Here is a 13,242-nt window from a genome sequence, read left to right as displayed (position 1 = left end):
TAAAACATCGTTTTTCTCAATTTTTTTTTACACTTCCTTTTTTTTTAGATGTCATCATTTTTTAAATTTAAAAATTGTTTTCAAATTTTATACCAAACACATTTTCAAATTTTAAAAATTGATTTTGAAAACTCACATTTAAAAAAACAAATCTTAATTTTTGGAAAAAAAATTTGAGTAAGATACCAAACGGGCCCTTGGATTTTCGCTGCATCATACCACTAAAATTATGAACCCGTATATGGCTAGGGAAAACAAAACATGAACTAGAAAGCAGAAAGCAAAAATCTGTATCAATTCCTAGATATTTTTGGTATGCTGCTTTGAGTACTTCAGAGTTCTGAGCTTGGCAGCTTAATTAATACAGAGAGAAAAATACAATGATAACAGCTTGGTAAAGTACTAAAAACTCATATGCAGTTCTCATCATTCAAAAATTCAGAGCAACACTACAACAGCCAATTTAGACACCCATTAATTGAACTTAATTTTGCTACACACCAGCAAAAATGAGACTTCTTTAATGATTTTAACACTGCTACACTCACTCACTGACTCAACTCAACTCAAACTCACAATATGATATGATATGATATCATCTATCATTACCTATGACAAACACATCTGTAGTGGTATGCACTATTGATTGGGTCGTTTCCCTCTACTGGCACTTGCTCTGCTCTGCACTTGGACTTGCACCCTCTACATTCATTATAAGTGCATGTTGGTGCTGTGGATCCAATCATCAATCTCCTTGTATTCTTCAATATCCTTCCCTTACTACCCTATAGACCTCAAATGGTAAAGAATTATCCACAAAATGTCAGGATTAAACTGCATAATTTACAATTTATGCTGCTTTTATTTATTTAATTTGCATATGCTAGCTTGTCAATATTAACTCATCACCTGCTTAAGTTGTTCTCCTTGTGAGGGAGAGGAACCATAGACCCTTTGAAGGTGTGGAAGTGCTGCTACTTGAGTTCTGGGTCCTGCAGAAACACAATGAAACCATATATGGTATTATGGTTATGAACATTTCCAAACAAACAAAACTTGGCATAAATAATTATAATGCTATCAGTGGTTGGTAATAAAGAAAAAAAGGAAGAAACTTTTGAACAATGGGCACCCATTTGAATCCAAACAAATTTGAAAAAACCCAGAAGCTGGAATTGAGGATATGTTGGGCAACAAGGAATTAGGTGAACCTCAATTTGGGAACCAGTGAGATACTTATGCAGCATATGTATGCTTTTGACAAGGCAGCAACATTTTTGTGAAAAAAGGTGTAAATAAAATTGAAACTTTGAAACTAAGAAATGTGTGTGTGTGTGTGTGCGCGCGTGCATAGTATGAAGATTCAAAGAAAGAAAGAAAGAAAGAATTTTGATGAGCAAATTAACAAAGGGTAAGAAGTTGGAGTACAGAGTATGACCTTGGATAACATATGCTGCTGCAAAGATTAATGTGAAGAATAGTAAGAGTAATTTGGGTTTGGCCATTTTTCCTTTGGTGTTGGAATGACTTTGAATGAGAGATGAAATATTTGTGGTCAATATATTGGAAGGATAAGAGAGGGAGGGAGAGAGAGATAGAGAGGTAGAGAGACTGAGAGAGGGGTTGAGAGGCGTTGCAGTCAGCTACTTAGCTTGTGAGCATAAGAGATAGACTGCTAAAATCTGCAGTGACTCAGACTCAGAGGAGCACACGTAAAAGATCGCCTCCTGTGGAAATCCCGTGGGGACTAGTCACCAGAATGGAATCTAGCTTGTAGAGAGTGACCAATATGCCCACAGCTTATAATCACCAACATTCTATTATATTTACTATTTGAGGGGTATAAAGGGGATTTTAAGTTGACAAATCATTTGACTGCCCTTGACAAATCATCTTACCCACCAAAATCAGCGATTCTTTCGGTAGGCATGACGCATTGTTTGACAACCACAAGAGACAAGAGACAAGAGACAATACTTCATAAACATACAATATGTGTACTATGCAAATTAGCAAACAAGTAGCGGATGAGGATTAAATACACAACTTACAATCTCCCACACCCTCAAAATTTAAGCTAATATATATGCCAAATTTAAAGTGTCGTGCTCAAATAACAATCACGTGAGACTTATTACATAATAGTGAATTCTACCTATATCGGACTAAGAATTAAGAAATCAGTAAATCAATAAATAAATAAAAAAGGAAAAAAAAACATAAAAGATATTGAGTGCATCATATTGTTTCATCATATGTGGTCAATGGACTTTAAATGCTTAATCTAGGTTTAAAAAATGGCATGTACAATTCTCAACCACCCAATTTTTAAATAAATGTCCAGACTTAGGAAATGATGTATTGATGCTTCTAGATTTGTTCTTCCATAAAATTTTCCCCCAATTAATAAAGATGTCCCTTGCAGAAGCAACATTTGTACTAGGTTGATTGTGCATGACACAAGTCATATAATTTGTCTCCTTGAGATTTGCGCGACCACAACCCACTCATATTTGACGAGAGAGATGCCTTGAACAATTATTCGTGTGAACAACTATCAACCGTTGATATATTATAAAATTCATTTGCTTTAAAGGCTAATGATAATTACAAAATTACAAAAGACCATGTGTACATGAACTACTGATCAGATGCACATGGACACGACCAGTTGATTGTAAGCTTATGCAAGCATGTGATATACCTTGTCATATCATCGTGTACGGGCAACGGCCAACAGCAACCAATGTTCCTCCCTCCCCTCTAGCTTGTTCTTTTTCATCCCATCCCCAATTTTCAATTGATAATCTTGTTGACCACTTCTACAATGTTCGTATGTATAAATTATTGATACTTGACATTGAAAATTGCAAATAATAATATGATTGTTACTTGTTAGACAATTATTAGACCTAAAAAACTTAAGTTATTAGAGACATAGTCACTAATTAAGTATACAGAATCTTCACATGCAATTATATCACATACGTGAAAAGACAAATTTGTAAAAATAAAAAGAGAAAGAGAAAAATATTGGTGCAGCTTCACTTTGTAAATCAACAAAGAAATGAGAAATATGAATTAGAGATTTTGAATCCAATACATCTTTCAAACAAGATTGTATTACAAATAATTATTGGACCCAAAAGTTTAAACAATTAAAAATGTGCTAACAGTGTGTATAAAACTTACAATCTCAAATTAAATAAAGCTTGTAAATTAATATTGTTCCTTTCAACTTAGGTTTCCTTTCAACAAGTGGCCAAAAATTTGGAAAACGGTTAAAGTCGGTTTTAGCAGCCTGAGAATTCCCGCGAATGCCCAACCTTCAAGAATACCAAACCTCTGTCTCTGTCTCTGTCTCTCTATTATCTGAAAGTTTTGCGAAACCCCAAACTGGGAAACAATCCCTTTCCTTCATCCCCAACCTCTCCATTCCCAGACTCACCTTCCCAAGCAAAGCATCCAACCTCTTCATTATATCACCCACCATGTCTCATCTCCAACATACAAATCTCATTATTCCTAAACCCAAACCACCTTCCAAGCTATTTAGCTCTGCAACCCCATTACCCATCTCTTTCTTCAGCTCTCAATCTCTCTCAAAATGGACTCTGAACAAGCCATGGCGGCTGATACTACTACCCAATTGACCCCTTTCAAGTACTCCAATCGGGTACTTCTAAAAACCATATTGGACCGTGGCGATGGCGGCCTGGAATTGGTTGGTCAGAGAGTTGTGATTGGAGGGTGGGTTAAGTCCTCCAAGGAGGTCAGGAAAGAACTACCGCAGCCCCCGGTTGATGTTCATGGGCTAGCTGATCAAACCGAAACCAGAACAGACGTCAGCTGTGTCGAAATTCTTCAATCTCGGATACCATTTTTAAGGTCAATTGTGAAGGTCTTGGGAGGAAGTAGCTACCACCCTCTTCACGAAAAGTTTGGAGGGGCGGCGGTTCATAGGCCGCCCCCACCTTCCACTGCCCTCTTGAAAGTCAGTGATGGTTCTTGTGTTGCAAGTCTTAAGGTACATACATCTTAATTTTGAACAATTCTCCAACTTTTTTAATGAAACTTTTATGTGGCACATTTTGAACATGTATTGAAATGTTTTTCAGGTGGTTGTTGAGTCCTCCATAGCTCCCCCATGCCAGGTTTTGCTTATTGGAACTTGCATTGTAGTAGAAGGTGTGCTGTACCAGGCCTTGGTACAAGGTAAACGTGTTATCGAGCTGAGGGTTGATAAAATACATCATATAGGAACAGTGGATTATAGCAAGTATCCATTGTCAAAGAAAAGAGTGGCATTGGATAAGTTGCGGGATTGTTCCCACATTCGAGCTCGGACAACTACGGTAATTTGCATTTCTCATTGTTATTTGGTTGCCTTTCTTTGATTATGAACTATGATATGTTGTGAAATGTGAGTTTTTGAATTGATTTTACATTTCAGTTTTTAGCTTCTATATATTGTTGGTCCATTTCCTAACAGATTAAGCGTTTGGGGGGTTAGTGGTTATATAACACGATTGACATGTTCTACTTTATTTAGGTGGCATCTATTATGCGAATCCGAAGTGCCCTGACTTTTGGGGCTCACACATTTTGCCAAAACCATGGTTTTCTTTGTGTGCAAGTACCCATTATGACAACCACAGACTGCAAAGGATTCAGTGAAAAATTCCAGGTTACTAGCCCTTTTGGCAAAGCAGCTGGTGAAAAGGAGGAGCCTAAAGCCATTGCTGAAATTGAAGTTAGTCTAGAAGTTATTAAGGCTGCTGTAAAAGAGAAAAGTAACATAGTAGATGAACTCAAGAGGACTGATAGCAATAAGGAAGCACTGGCTGCCGCAGTTCAGGATTTGAAGAAAACAAATGAGCTAGCATCACAATTGGAAGCAAGAGAAAAATCAAAATCGAAAACTTCCCAAAAGGTTGACAATGTTAATAAGCCTTCTGAAGGTTTCTTCTCCTCTCCAACTCATCTAACCGTTTCTGGTCGCCTGCACTTGGAGAGCTATGCTTGTGCCCTTGGAAATGTTTACTCCTTTGGACCCAGATTTCAAGCAGATAAAGGGCAATCCACAAAACATGTCGCTGAAATGTGGAAGTTTGAAGTTGAAATGGCTTTTTCACAACTAGAGGTATAAGCTAATGTTTTTAGCATGATTGCATTTTAGTATTCTTGTTGGTCACATCACAATTCACAAATTTTAACTCTTATTGTTTATGTGATATTGTGAGGAACTTATGTTTACTCAAATCTAACAATATTCTATGGAGTTTCCAGGATGCAATCAATTGTGCAGATGACTTTTTCAAGTTCCTCTGCAAATGGGTATTGCAAAATTGTCCTGAAGATATGAAATTTGTTACTGAACGAATCGACAAAACCAGAATTGATCGTCTTCAATCAATGATTTCAACCTCATTTGAAAGAATTTCCTACACTGAAGCTTTTGAAGCTTTAAAGAAGGTTGATTGTATAGCATGGTCCTTGAGTGCAATTCTGACATTTATTTCCATCTCCAGATTGCTTAAGAAATTTGATTTCTACCTGCCAGGTTACAGATAAGAAAGTTGAAACAAAATCAGAGTGGGGTGCTGTACTAACTGATGAAGATCTAAGGTACGCATATAAATATTGTGGTAATTATCTAAAGAAGCCAATATCTATAAGGACATCAAGCCCTAGTTATTGTGGTTACCAACTTTTCTTTCATGCATCACAGTTATTTATCTGATGAGATCTACAAGAAGCCTGTAATTGTATACAATTATCCAAAAGAAGCTAAGCCATTTCATGTACGGCTGAATGATGATGGAATAACAGTTGCAGCATTTGATATGGTTGTACCAAAGGTAAGGTCATATTTGTTCTTTAAAAGAAACCATGAAAGACATTTTACTAAAGCTTCCCCATTTAAACTCCAAATTAATTTTAAACTGGTTGTAAAGCTGAAAAGACATTTTTTGCAGGTTGGAAAGTTAATTTCCGGTAGCCAAAATGAGGAGCGCATCAATATGCTAAGTGCAAGGTATTCACTTACATTACTAGACCCTCATGATGGCTGATTATGTTCAGTATGCTGTTTCTAGGGAACATAGAAACTTAAACCTCTTATTTGCTGTTTTTTGTTTGCAGGATTAGGGAATTGGGCTTGGAAAGAGAGCAGTATGAATGGTACTTGGATCTTCGCAGGCATGGAACTGTTAAGCACTCTGGATTCAATCTTGAGTTTGACCTTATGGTTCTGTTTGCAACTGGCCTGACTGATGTAAGAGATGCTATCCCCTTTCCCAGAAGTAATGGCAAAGCCAACTACTAGCCAACTTTCTGGAAAGAATCTTCACTCCAGATCAAGAAATTCATCATACTCCCCATGTAAATGAGCAAAAGGGTGAAATATTGTAAGCATACACTGAATATAAATATGGAGCATCTTATGTAATTCTTGGGAAATTATATTCTCAAATCATGTGAATACATGTAAATGAATAAGGAAATTTATAATCAGGATGGCAGTGTTGAAAAATTTCTGCATTCTTTCTTTAAAGTGACTAAATTTGGCAGGGCCAAACTGTCTTTCAATATATGATGTAAGAGCCAAGTATAAGAAATCTTAAATGAATGTTAATGTCATTGAATTGAAAGGTTATGAGATTGACCCACAGTGACCATTGACAAACAGCTATTAAGCATTATGAGGTTGACCCAACATAATGTTGTCAACTGTACACAACTTCTTGTAGTTGGCCTAATTTTAAACCCATTACCACCAGATCTGATATTCCATTGGCTTTGAGGACAATTGAACAAGTGGTTGTAGTCAAAGAGGTAATCCCTCTGATCAGTGAAGGTCACCTACTCACCTCAATGGAATGAAAACGACCTGAAAATGAATTATTCTATATAGAATTCCCAATAACAAGAAAACCCATCCTCTGTAATTGTCATTCCTTGTGTGCAAAGCCAATGGAATATCATACTTATTAAAATATACCAGAAAGGAGAAAAATTAAGATACATGCGCATACTTATCAAAGCTGTTATTTGTTATTAATATATAGAACACACACACAAATGCATTAAAGTTTGTGCCACATCTTCCTATGGAGTACCTTATTTTAACCAGCATACAATTAAGAGAAACTCTATGGATAAACTACAGCCATTAGAGTATTATCAGCCACAGCCTTCATGGTACTGTTTGAATCAAGAGGGAAGAAAAATGGATAGAGCTCATATCTGACATAACAACTACTATATAGAACTCTACAACCCTTGCGGTTGTCACAAATTGTTTGGAAAATTTCCACTGCAATGGCCAAGCACTGAGAACAGCCTAGCTGAGATAGGTCCCTTGTGCATTGCACTAATGCATATAGTGTCACAAATGGTGATAGCTTGGTCTCACCTTTCCCAAGTCCTTTATTCTTTGGCACCGCAGCTTGTGCCTTAATCTTATCCACCAGAGCTCCAAGATCACTTTTAAAATTCTCAGGGTCTGTCACATTCCCAACATTATAGTAAATTATACCAAAAGATGTATCAACTTCTCCAATGAAATTCTTGTTGGTGTACCTCAAAAAGCAATAGTCATACCAAATTCTTGCATCTGCTTGGTTCGGACAACGATCGCGGATTTGCTTTGCCGCATCTTGGATACAACTTGAGCAGTCTTTGCTGCCCACAACATCTCCTCTGCATTGAGCCAGGCCGTAGACTTGGTATTTACCCTTACCATAGGAGGTAGCAAAAAAGCCAGTTGAGGCAGTTTTGGGCACCAAATCAGCCAACAAACTATCAATATTTGATGATAATTGACTACCTTGAGTTATGTTAGCACTGCCTTTGTTGCAGAAATCTCCCAATGGATCTACAGATTCTGTACTGCTAGTGGATAGAATCACTAGTAAGAGAAGAATAGTGTATGACAAGTTCATAACCTTCATTATAGCTCACCTCACATGCATGACATGAAGATTCATTCTATGGGGTTCCTTTTATTTAACAAACTTAGAGTGGAGATGGAAGTGGATATGTGGGGAAGCCAATAGCATAGCAGCTGCCATTTTTGACTATAATTGTTGGCCCACTAACCACCCAAGACTGGAAAAAACAGGCCAGGCATTGTTTCTAGCTTTCTAGAAGGCCATTTTGCATGAGAACCAATCAAGCTGCTATTTAAACATGATTTGTATAGTGAGCTTAGCAGTTGCATAGTGGTAAATGGCCAGAAGCATCTATGGATGGGAGTGGGATAAGTCTAAAATGACGTAATCTTAGACATAAGCACAATATCAACACCAAATTAAAAGACATAAGCACAAGATCAACACCAAAAAAATCAGTAGAGGATTCGGATCCAGATACAAATGAGTAGTTTTTCTAAATAAGAACGTAGAGTGCAATCATAAGAAACTCTGTCTAAAATTCTCAATCACTCACAGCTGTGCATGAGAAAATATCTGAAAATGGGCAACTTTTTGGGCTTGGATTACGGACCATTGACTTCCCAATTGCTTTATGAGTCTTCTCTTTGGCTTTGTCTGGACTCTTGACTCGTGCAATTGCTGGAAATTTCCCTTGGCACCTTGCATTGTTTGGCTTTTAAAAAGTATTGTCTATAGAGAAGAAAACACTCTCCCTTGGCACCTTGCATTGTTTGGGATCCAATGTGTATTCTTATTTTTCTTTTCTTAAAAATTCATAATTTGATGCAAAGTCACACAACCACGCATGTAGTAATTCCCAATCCCACCACATGATATCTTGGTGAACAAGTTTGACAACAAGGTGTGTAGCGTCAAGATTGAAACCAATCACATATATTATTACTATTTAGTAGATGGATTAAAAGAATAAAAAGTAGTTGTTTATATTTTATAAAAGATTTGTCCTTGGGATACAAAAAGTCCTCCTTTTCTAAATATCGTAAAGGGTACTTTCTTCAAACAATATAAACTCTGTCAACTGTACTAAAATCTGAAACAAACAGATAACATGATAGAAGAAGCAAAGAAATTTGTTCAAAAGTATAAAAATTTTGAATGAAATTTTAGAAAATACTAAACCAATTAATAATACATAAATTTATAAACTAATGTATTGATGATTGATAATCAGTATTTATTGTGTCAAAATGGATTACCTGTGTAGACATTACCAATCTCTTGTGTTAAGAGCTTGTATCATATATGGATTTTGTGTCAAACTTACTAACTTCATACGAATTCGAGCCTTATTATAGTTTTGTGTTAAAAATTGTCGCTCCTTATTAGCAAATATAATATGATCTTAAAACTTAAACACTCAATCTCGTTAACCACATGGACAAAATTATTTTGAGGAATTATGAGAAAAAAATTTGACAGTGATGGTAGGGAAGTGAAATATAATTTGTGAGACATCATTTTCTAATGCAATTTTTTTCATTTTCAACAAAGACGTGATATATAATGTTGTTGTTACCATTAAACCAAGACACATGCTGTCATAATGTCCAAATAAATATTTACAAAACTCACCGTCAGACTTTCAATATCACTACCCACATAACCGACACAACCATATTTTCCATAAATGAAAGCTAATTTCTATGATTCTATCTACATGTAAATAAAAGCCATTTAACAGTGGCATTCACTCACTCACCTGCAAGGCTGCAACCACTCAACTCAACGGGTCAAGGCCCATCCCAAAGCCCAATGATGAGAAGAAGAAAGGTTAATTTACACGTTTAATTTCTAGGGTGTAGCCATTATTCAAATTTGAATTCTTTCCTTGCTTTGTTTTTATTTGTTAATCCTAACCACAATGTAAATCCAAGGCTTATATAATTTCACATTAAAAAAGTGCTACGAATTCATTACTTCAATTACTCCATACTTTTAGATAATAAATACAAAATTAAAAGTCAAATAAAAATAAGTAGAGAATACGCATCCGTCATTCCCCAATATTAGCTACATGATTTAAATTAAATTTTCTTAATACCTTGTGGTTAATATTCTTTACAATTTCGCACAATTTTTATTTAATTTCTCATTCTATTTGTGTCATGTGGTTGTAGTTTGGAAGTTATAAAATTGATAATGTGAAATGATGATGACATGACAGTTATATCTATACACGTGACACGAAATATTACTAAAACAAAAAATTACAACTAAAATTAGAATAGATTTAATATTGAATTCCTTCTATTGTAACTAAAAATATTTAAAACTCAACCTTAAATTGGTAGAGCATATTTATTACTATTATTTTTTAAATGAGTAACATTGTAATAATGGGAAAAACAAAATCAGGAAAATTGTCATAAACGCGCCAATTACGCAGCTTGTCCTGTGCTTACCTTTCTCGCACCAGAAAGCTAACCCGAAGTTTCTCACACACCATATATAACGCCTCCTTTCCACAAAAGACGAAGCAAGCAATTCACACTCTCAAACACACCGAGACTGGGACACAGAGAAAGAGATAGACTGAGAGACCCAAATGGAGGAGGAGCAAGGACAAGGAGGCGAGGAGTACTTGTTCAAGGTGGTGCTCATAGGCGACTCGGCGGTGGGCAAGTCGAACCTGCTCTCGCGCTTCGCTCGCAACGAGTTCGACCAGAACTCAAAGGCCACAATTGGGGTCGAGTTTCAGACCCAGGCCGTGGAAATCGATGGCAAAGAGGTCAAGGCCCAGATCTGGGACACTGCTGGCCAAGAGCGCTTCAGGGCTGTCACCTCTGCTTACTATAGAGGCGCTGTGGGTGCGCTTATAGTCTATGATATCAGTAGGAAGACCACCTTTGAGAGCGTCAAGCGTTGGCTCGATGAGCTCACCAGTATGTTTTTGCATACCCCTTTTGCTAATTAAGTTTGTTTCTGTTTGGTTGGTCAGAAAATGTAGGAAAATGAAGAGATTTATAAATTGTGTGTTTCGCTTTGCTTTGTTTGTTTATTTATGTCCACTAACAGTTGCCCAATTGCTCTAGTTGTGATTACATATGTAGGGAAATAAGGTAATGATAGTTTGTTGACTGCGTGTTGTTTGTGTACTTCATTTGTATAATTGGAAATAGAAAGCTTGTAATTACTTGGGAACATGTACTTCCCTGAAAATGGTATACTGAGAATATGTCTAGACTTCGAAATGGTGATGTTCATTGTTCATGATTGGGTGCACAACCTGTGGTGGTAATGATAATTTGGTTACAACTTGCTGCAACTGGGTGCAGAAACCCCAACCCCAATTAAGGAATGCTACTATTTTTGTGGCTGATATTTTTTGCCCAGGTTAATATTAGGGAAGATGTGCTATATGTGGTCTTCTTCGGGAGTACAACTAGGATATTTTGCTATTGAACATTTAAAAGGTTAGGTAAAGCATTTAAGCTCTAACTGCGCGTTTTATATTTGGTGGTTGCATAGCATGGAGTTTATTATTGATATTGAAAGGCAACTGATTCCAAACCAGTTAACATCTATAACTTGGATGTTTGTCATCAATATTAGACCTCATACGTATCCCAGAACCAGTGGGATAATGTCCTTTTTTGTAGAAGGATTAAATAATTTCCAATAATTTGCTTATGTTCCCAAATCCTTCAAATTTTGCAATGTACTTAACATGATTTGGTAGAGCGTACGGAATTGATTGGATGCTTATACTGTTCTGATTCAATCTAACAAATAAAAATTTGTAGCATTTTTGTGTGTAAAATAGATGCAACTTGTAGTAACTGAATGGGTAATACTTGAATTGATTAAGTTGCTTAGAAAGCATTTTGGATTACCCTTGGTTTGCATTTATTTGTTTAATCTTTTAAGGAAGGCAATTATTCTTCAGCAAGTCCATTGAGTTTGGACAAACCAAGTATTTGGTAATTTCACTGACATGTCGGTAAATAAGATTTCACGCATGCAGAATTTATAAATTTCTGATTGGTTTGACATGTGTATGGATATAAAACGTAAAATTCATATATGAAGTGTGACATATGCAATTAAGATATTCTTGAATCCCAGTGATCAATTAACTGATAAATGGAGAGTTCTCACCTAAAGCCTAATATTTATATCAGTCCTTTTTCTTGATGAAAACACATTCATGTTACTCTTCATATACGTAATCACTAGGAAAACATTTACTTCTGTTAAATTTTTTTTTTTTTTCCTGTTTACTTAACTAAGCTATATAAATATTACTGCAACTTGGGTGCAACAAAGTTACAGAGTGATGCATGACAAGCTTACTACAGAGTATATAATGTTTATATCAACATGATAATTTCTGTAGTTTCATTAGTATGTTTATTGTTGTCTTCTATTTATCACCCCTGGAATTGATAATAAAGAACTTTTGTTCATATCTCCAATTTATTGGGGTCAGACTTGTTGATGCTTTAATTGAATGATTATGCAGCTCATTGCGATACAACAGTAGCAAGGATGTTGGTAGGGAATAAGTGTGATTTAGAGAATATTAGGGATGTGAGTGTGGAAGATGGCAAAAGTCTTGCAGAAGAAGAAGGCATGTTCTTCATGGAGACTTCTGCACTTAATTCCACGAATGTTCAATCGGCGTTTGAGATGGTTATCCGGGAAATCTACAACAATGTCAGCAGGAAAGTCCTAAATTCTGATTCTTACAAGGCTGAGTTGTCTGTCAATCGAGTAAGCCTGGTGAAAAACGGGGCAGATTCGAGGAAAAGTCTCTCTTGTTGTGGTGGATGATCTCTATTCCTTCAGTTTTACATTTCTCTTTAGACTGTTCTTTTTCCCCAGCCCATTTCTGAAGGAAGGAAAAAAGTTTCTTGCTTAATTGTGAGTAATAGGGTTATTGATGACGAAGGTTGTTATACATCAATCTTTCACTGGGGATTAGCTATGAATAAGACTACTTTTATAATTTTCTTAGCTTTGAAGTTATTGTTTTCTTATCCTTCGAGCCGTAAAATTCTTCCACAATCGGATTTTAGAACAATTTTAATCATGCTCGCAATGTATTTTTCTTATTTTTTTATTTATTGGAGGATTCTGAACAAAAGAAATCATTGGAGGCTCATGGGCCTATTACTTGTATTCTTCGGATGCTAGATTCATTGAAGAGGACTTGTATATGCACCCAATTATCTGATCAGTGCAGACAGCATCCAAAACAAATTTCAAAACTTCCAACTTTGCCTATGGGTGCACGGAGATTGAAAACAAAACAAAAATAAAAAAGAATCAAGGAAATGAAAAG

At 36.1% G+C, this 13,242-nt stretch overlaps 4 protein-coding genes across 4 annotated transcripts; 2 read left to right on the top strand and 2 right to left on the bottom strand.

Annotated features, from left to right (window-relative positions):
• Positions 1-384: 384 nt before the first annotated feature.
• Positions 385-1,699, bottom strand: STOMAGEN (stomagen). The gene is made up of 3 exons (XM_086255093.1): positions 1,439-1,699; positions 910-992; positions 385-785 (listed from the first exon to the last, which is right to left on the bottom strand). Exons 1-3 carry the CDS (start codon positions 1,503-1,505, stop codon positions 606-608), a joined length of 330 nt encoding a protein of 109 aa, XP_086111219.1. The 5' UTR covers positions 1,506-1,699; the 3' UTR covers positions 385-605.
• A 1,691-nt stretch (positions 1,700-3,390) lies between these two features.
• On the top strand, positions 3,391-6,877 carry NS2 (asparaginyl-tRNA synthetase 2). The gene is made up of 8 exons (XM_086253609.1): positions 3,391-4,027; positions 4,119-4,355; positions 4,553-5,143; positions 5,290-5,475; positions 5,564-5,628; positions 5,732-5,861; positions 5,979-6,037; positions 6,145-6,877. Exons 1-8 carry the CDS (start codon positions 3,608-3,610, stop codon positions 6,326-6,328), a joined length of 1,872 nt encoding a protein of 623 aa, XP_086109735.1. The 5' UTR covers positions 3,391-3,607; the 3' UTR covers positions 6,329-6,877.
• Positions 6,878-7,036: 159 nt separating this feature from the next.
• Positions 7,037-8,465, bottom strand: LOC147276159 (receptor-like protein kinase-related family protein). The gene has a single exon (XM_086253610.1). The coding sequence runs from the start codon at positions 7,953-7,955 to the stop codon at positions 7,155-7,157; it is 801 nt and encodes a 266-aa protein (XP_086109736.1). The 5' UTR covers positions 7,956-8,465; the 3' UTR covers positions 7,037-7,154.
• Positions 8,466-10,423: 1,958 nt separating this feature from the next.
• On the top strand, positions 10,424-13,121 carry RABA5B (RAB GTPase homolog A5B). Its single transcript, XM_086253611.1, has 2 exons — positions 10,424-10,840; positions 12,421-13,121. The coding sequence occupies exons 1-2, from the start codon at positions 10,504-10,506 to the stop codon at positions 12,729-12,731; spliced, it is 648 nt and encodes a 215-aa protein (XP_086109737.1). The 5' UTR covers positions 10,424-10,503; the 3' UTR covers positions 12,732-13,121.
• Positions 13,122-13,242: the final 121 nt, after the last annotated feature.

The sequence above is a fragment of the Dryas octopetala genome, chromosome 8, assembly GCF_963921425.1.
Source record: "Dryas octopetala chromosome 8, drDryOcto1.1, whole genome shotgun sequence".
In the NCBI taxonomy this organism is placed as follows: Eukaryota; Viridiplantae; Streptophyta; class Magnoliopsida; order Rosales; family Rosaceae; genus Dryas; species Dryas octopetala.
Note: the sequence above shows the minus strand (reverse complement) of the source record. Positions and strands in the feature narration are given on the sequence as shown.

Excerpts from the sequence above, each read along its gene's own strand:
- LOC147276159 (XM_086253610.1), bottom strand. The coding sequence starts at position 7,955 with ATGAAGGTTATGAACTTGTCATACACTATTCTTCTCTTACTAGTGATT.
- NS2 (XM_086253609.1), top strand. The coding sequence starts at position 3,608 with ATGGACTCTGAACAAGCCATGGCGGCTGATACTACTACCCAATTGACC. Across the intron at positions 4,356-4,552 it reads TTCGAGCTCGGACAACTACG|GTGGCATCTATTATGCGAAT; the intron begins GTAATTTGCATT and ends TACTTTATTTAG. Across the intron at positions 5,629-5,731 it reads CTAACTGATGAAGATCTAAG|TTATTTATCTGATGAGATCT; the intron begins GTACGCATATAA and ends CATGCATCACAG.
- STOMAGEN (XM_086255093.1), bottom strand. The coding sequence starts at position 1,505 with ATGGCCAAACCCAAATTACTCTTACTATTCTTCACATTAATCTTTGCA. Across the intron at positions 993-1,438 it reads AGCAGCATATGTTATCCAAG|GACCCAGAACTCAAGTAGCA; the intron begins GTCATACTCTGT and ends GTGTTTCTGCAG. Across the intron at positions 786-909 it reads AAGGAGAACAACTTAAGCAG|GGTAGTAAGGGAAGGATATT; the intron begins GTGATGAGTTAA and ends TGAGGTCTATAG.
- RABA5B (XM_086253611.1), top strand. The coding sequence starts at position 10,504 with ATGGAGGAGGAGCAAGGACAAGGAGGCGAGGAGTACTTGTTCAAGGTG. Across the intron at positions 10,841-12,420 it reads TTGGCTCGATGAGCTCACCA|CTCATTGCGATACAACAGTA; the intron begins GTATGTTTTTGC and ends ATGATTATGCAG.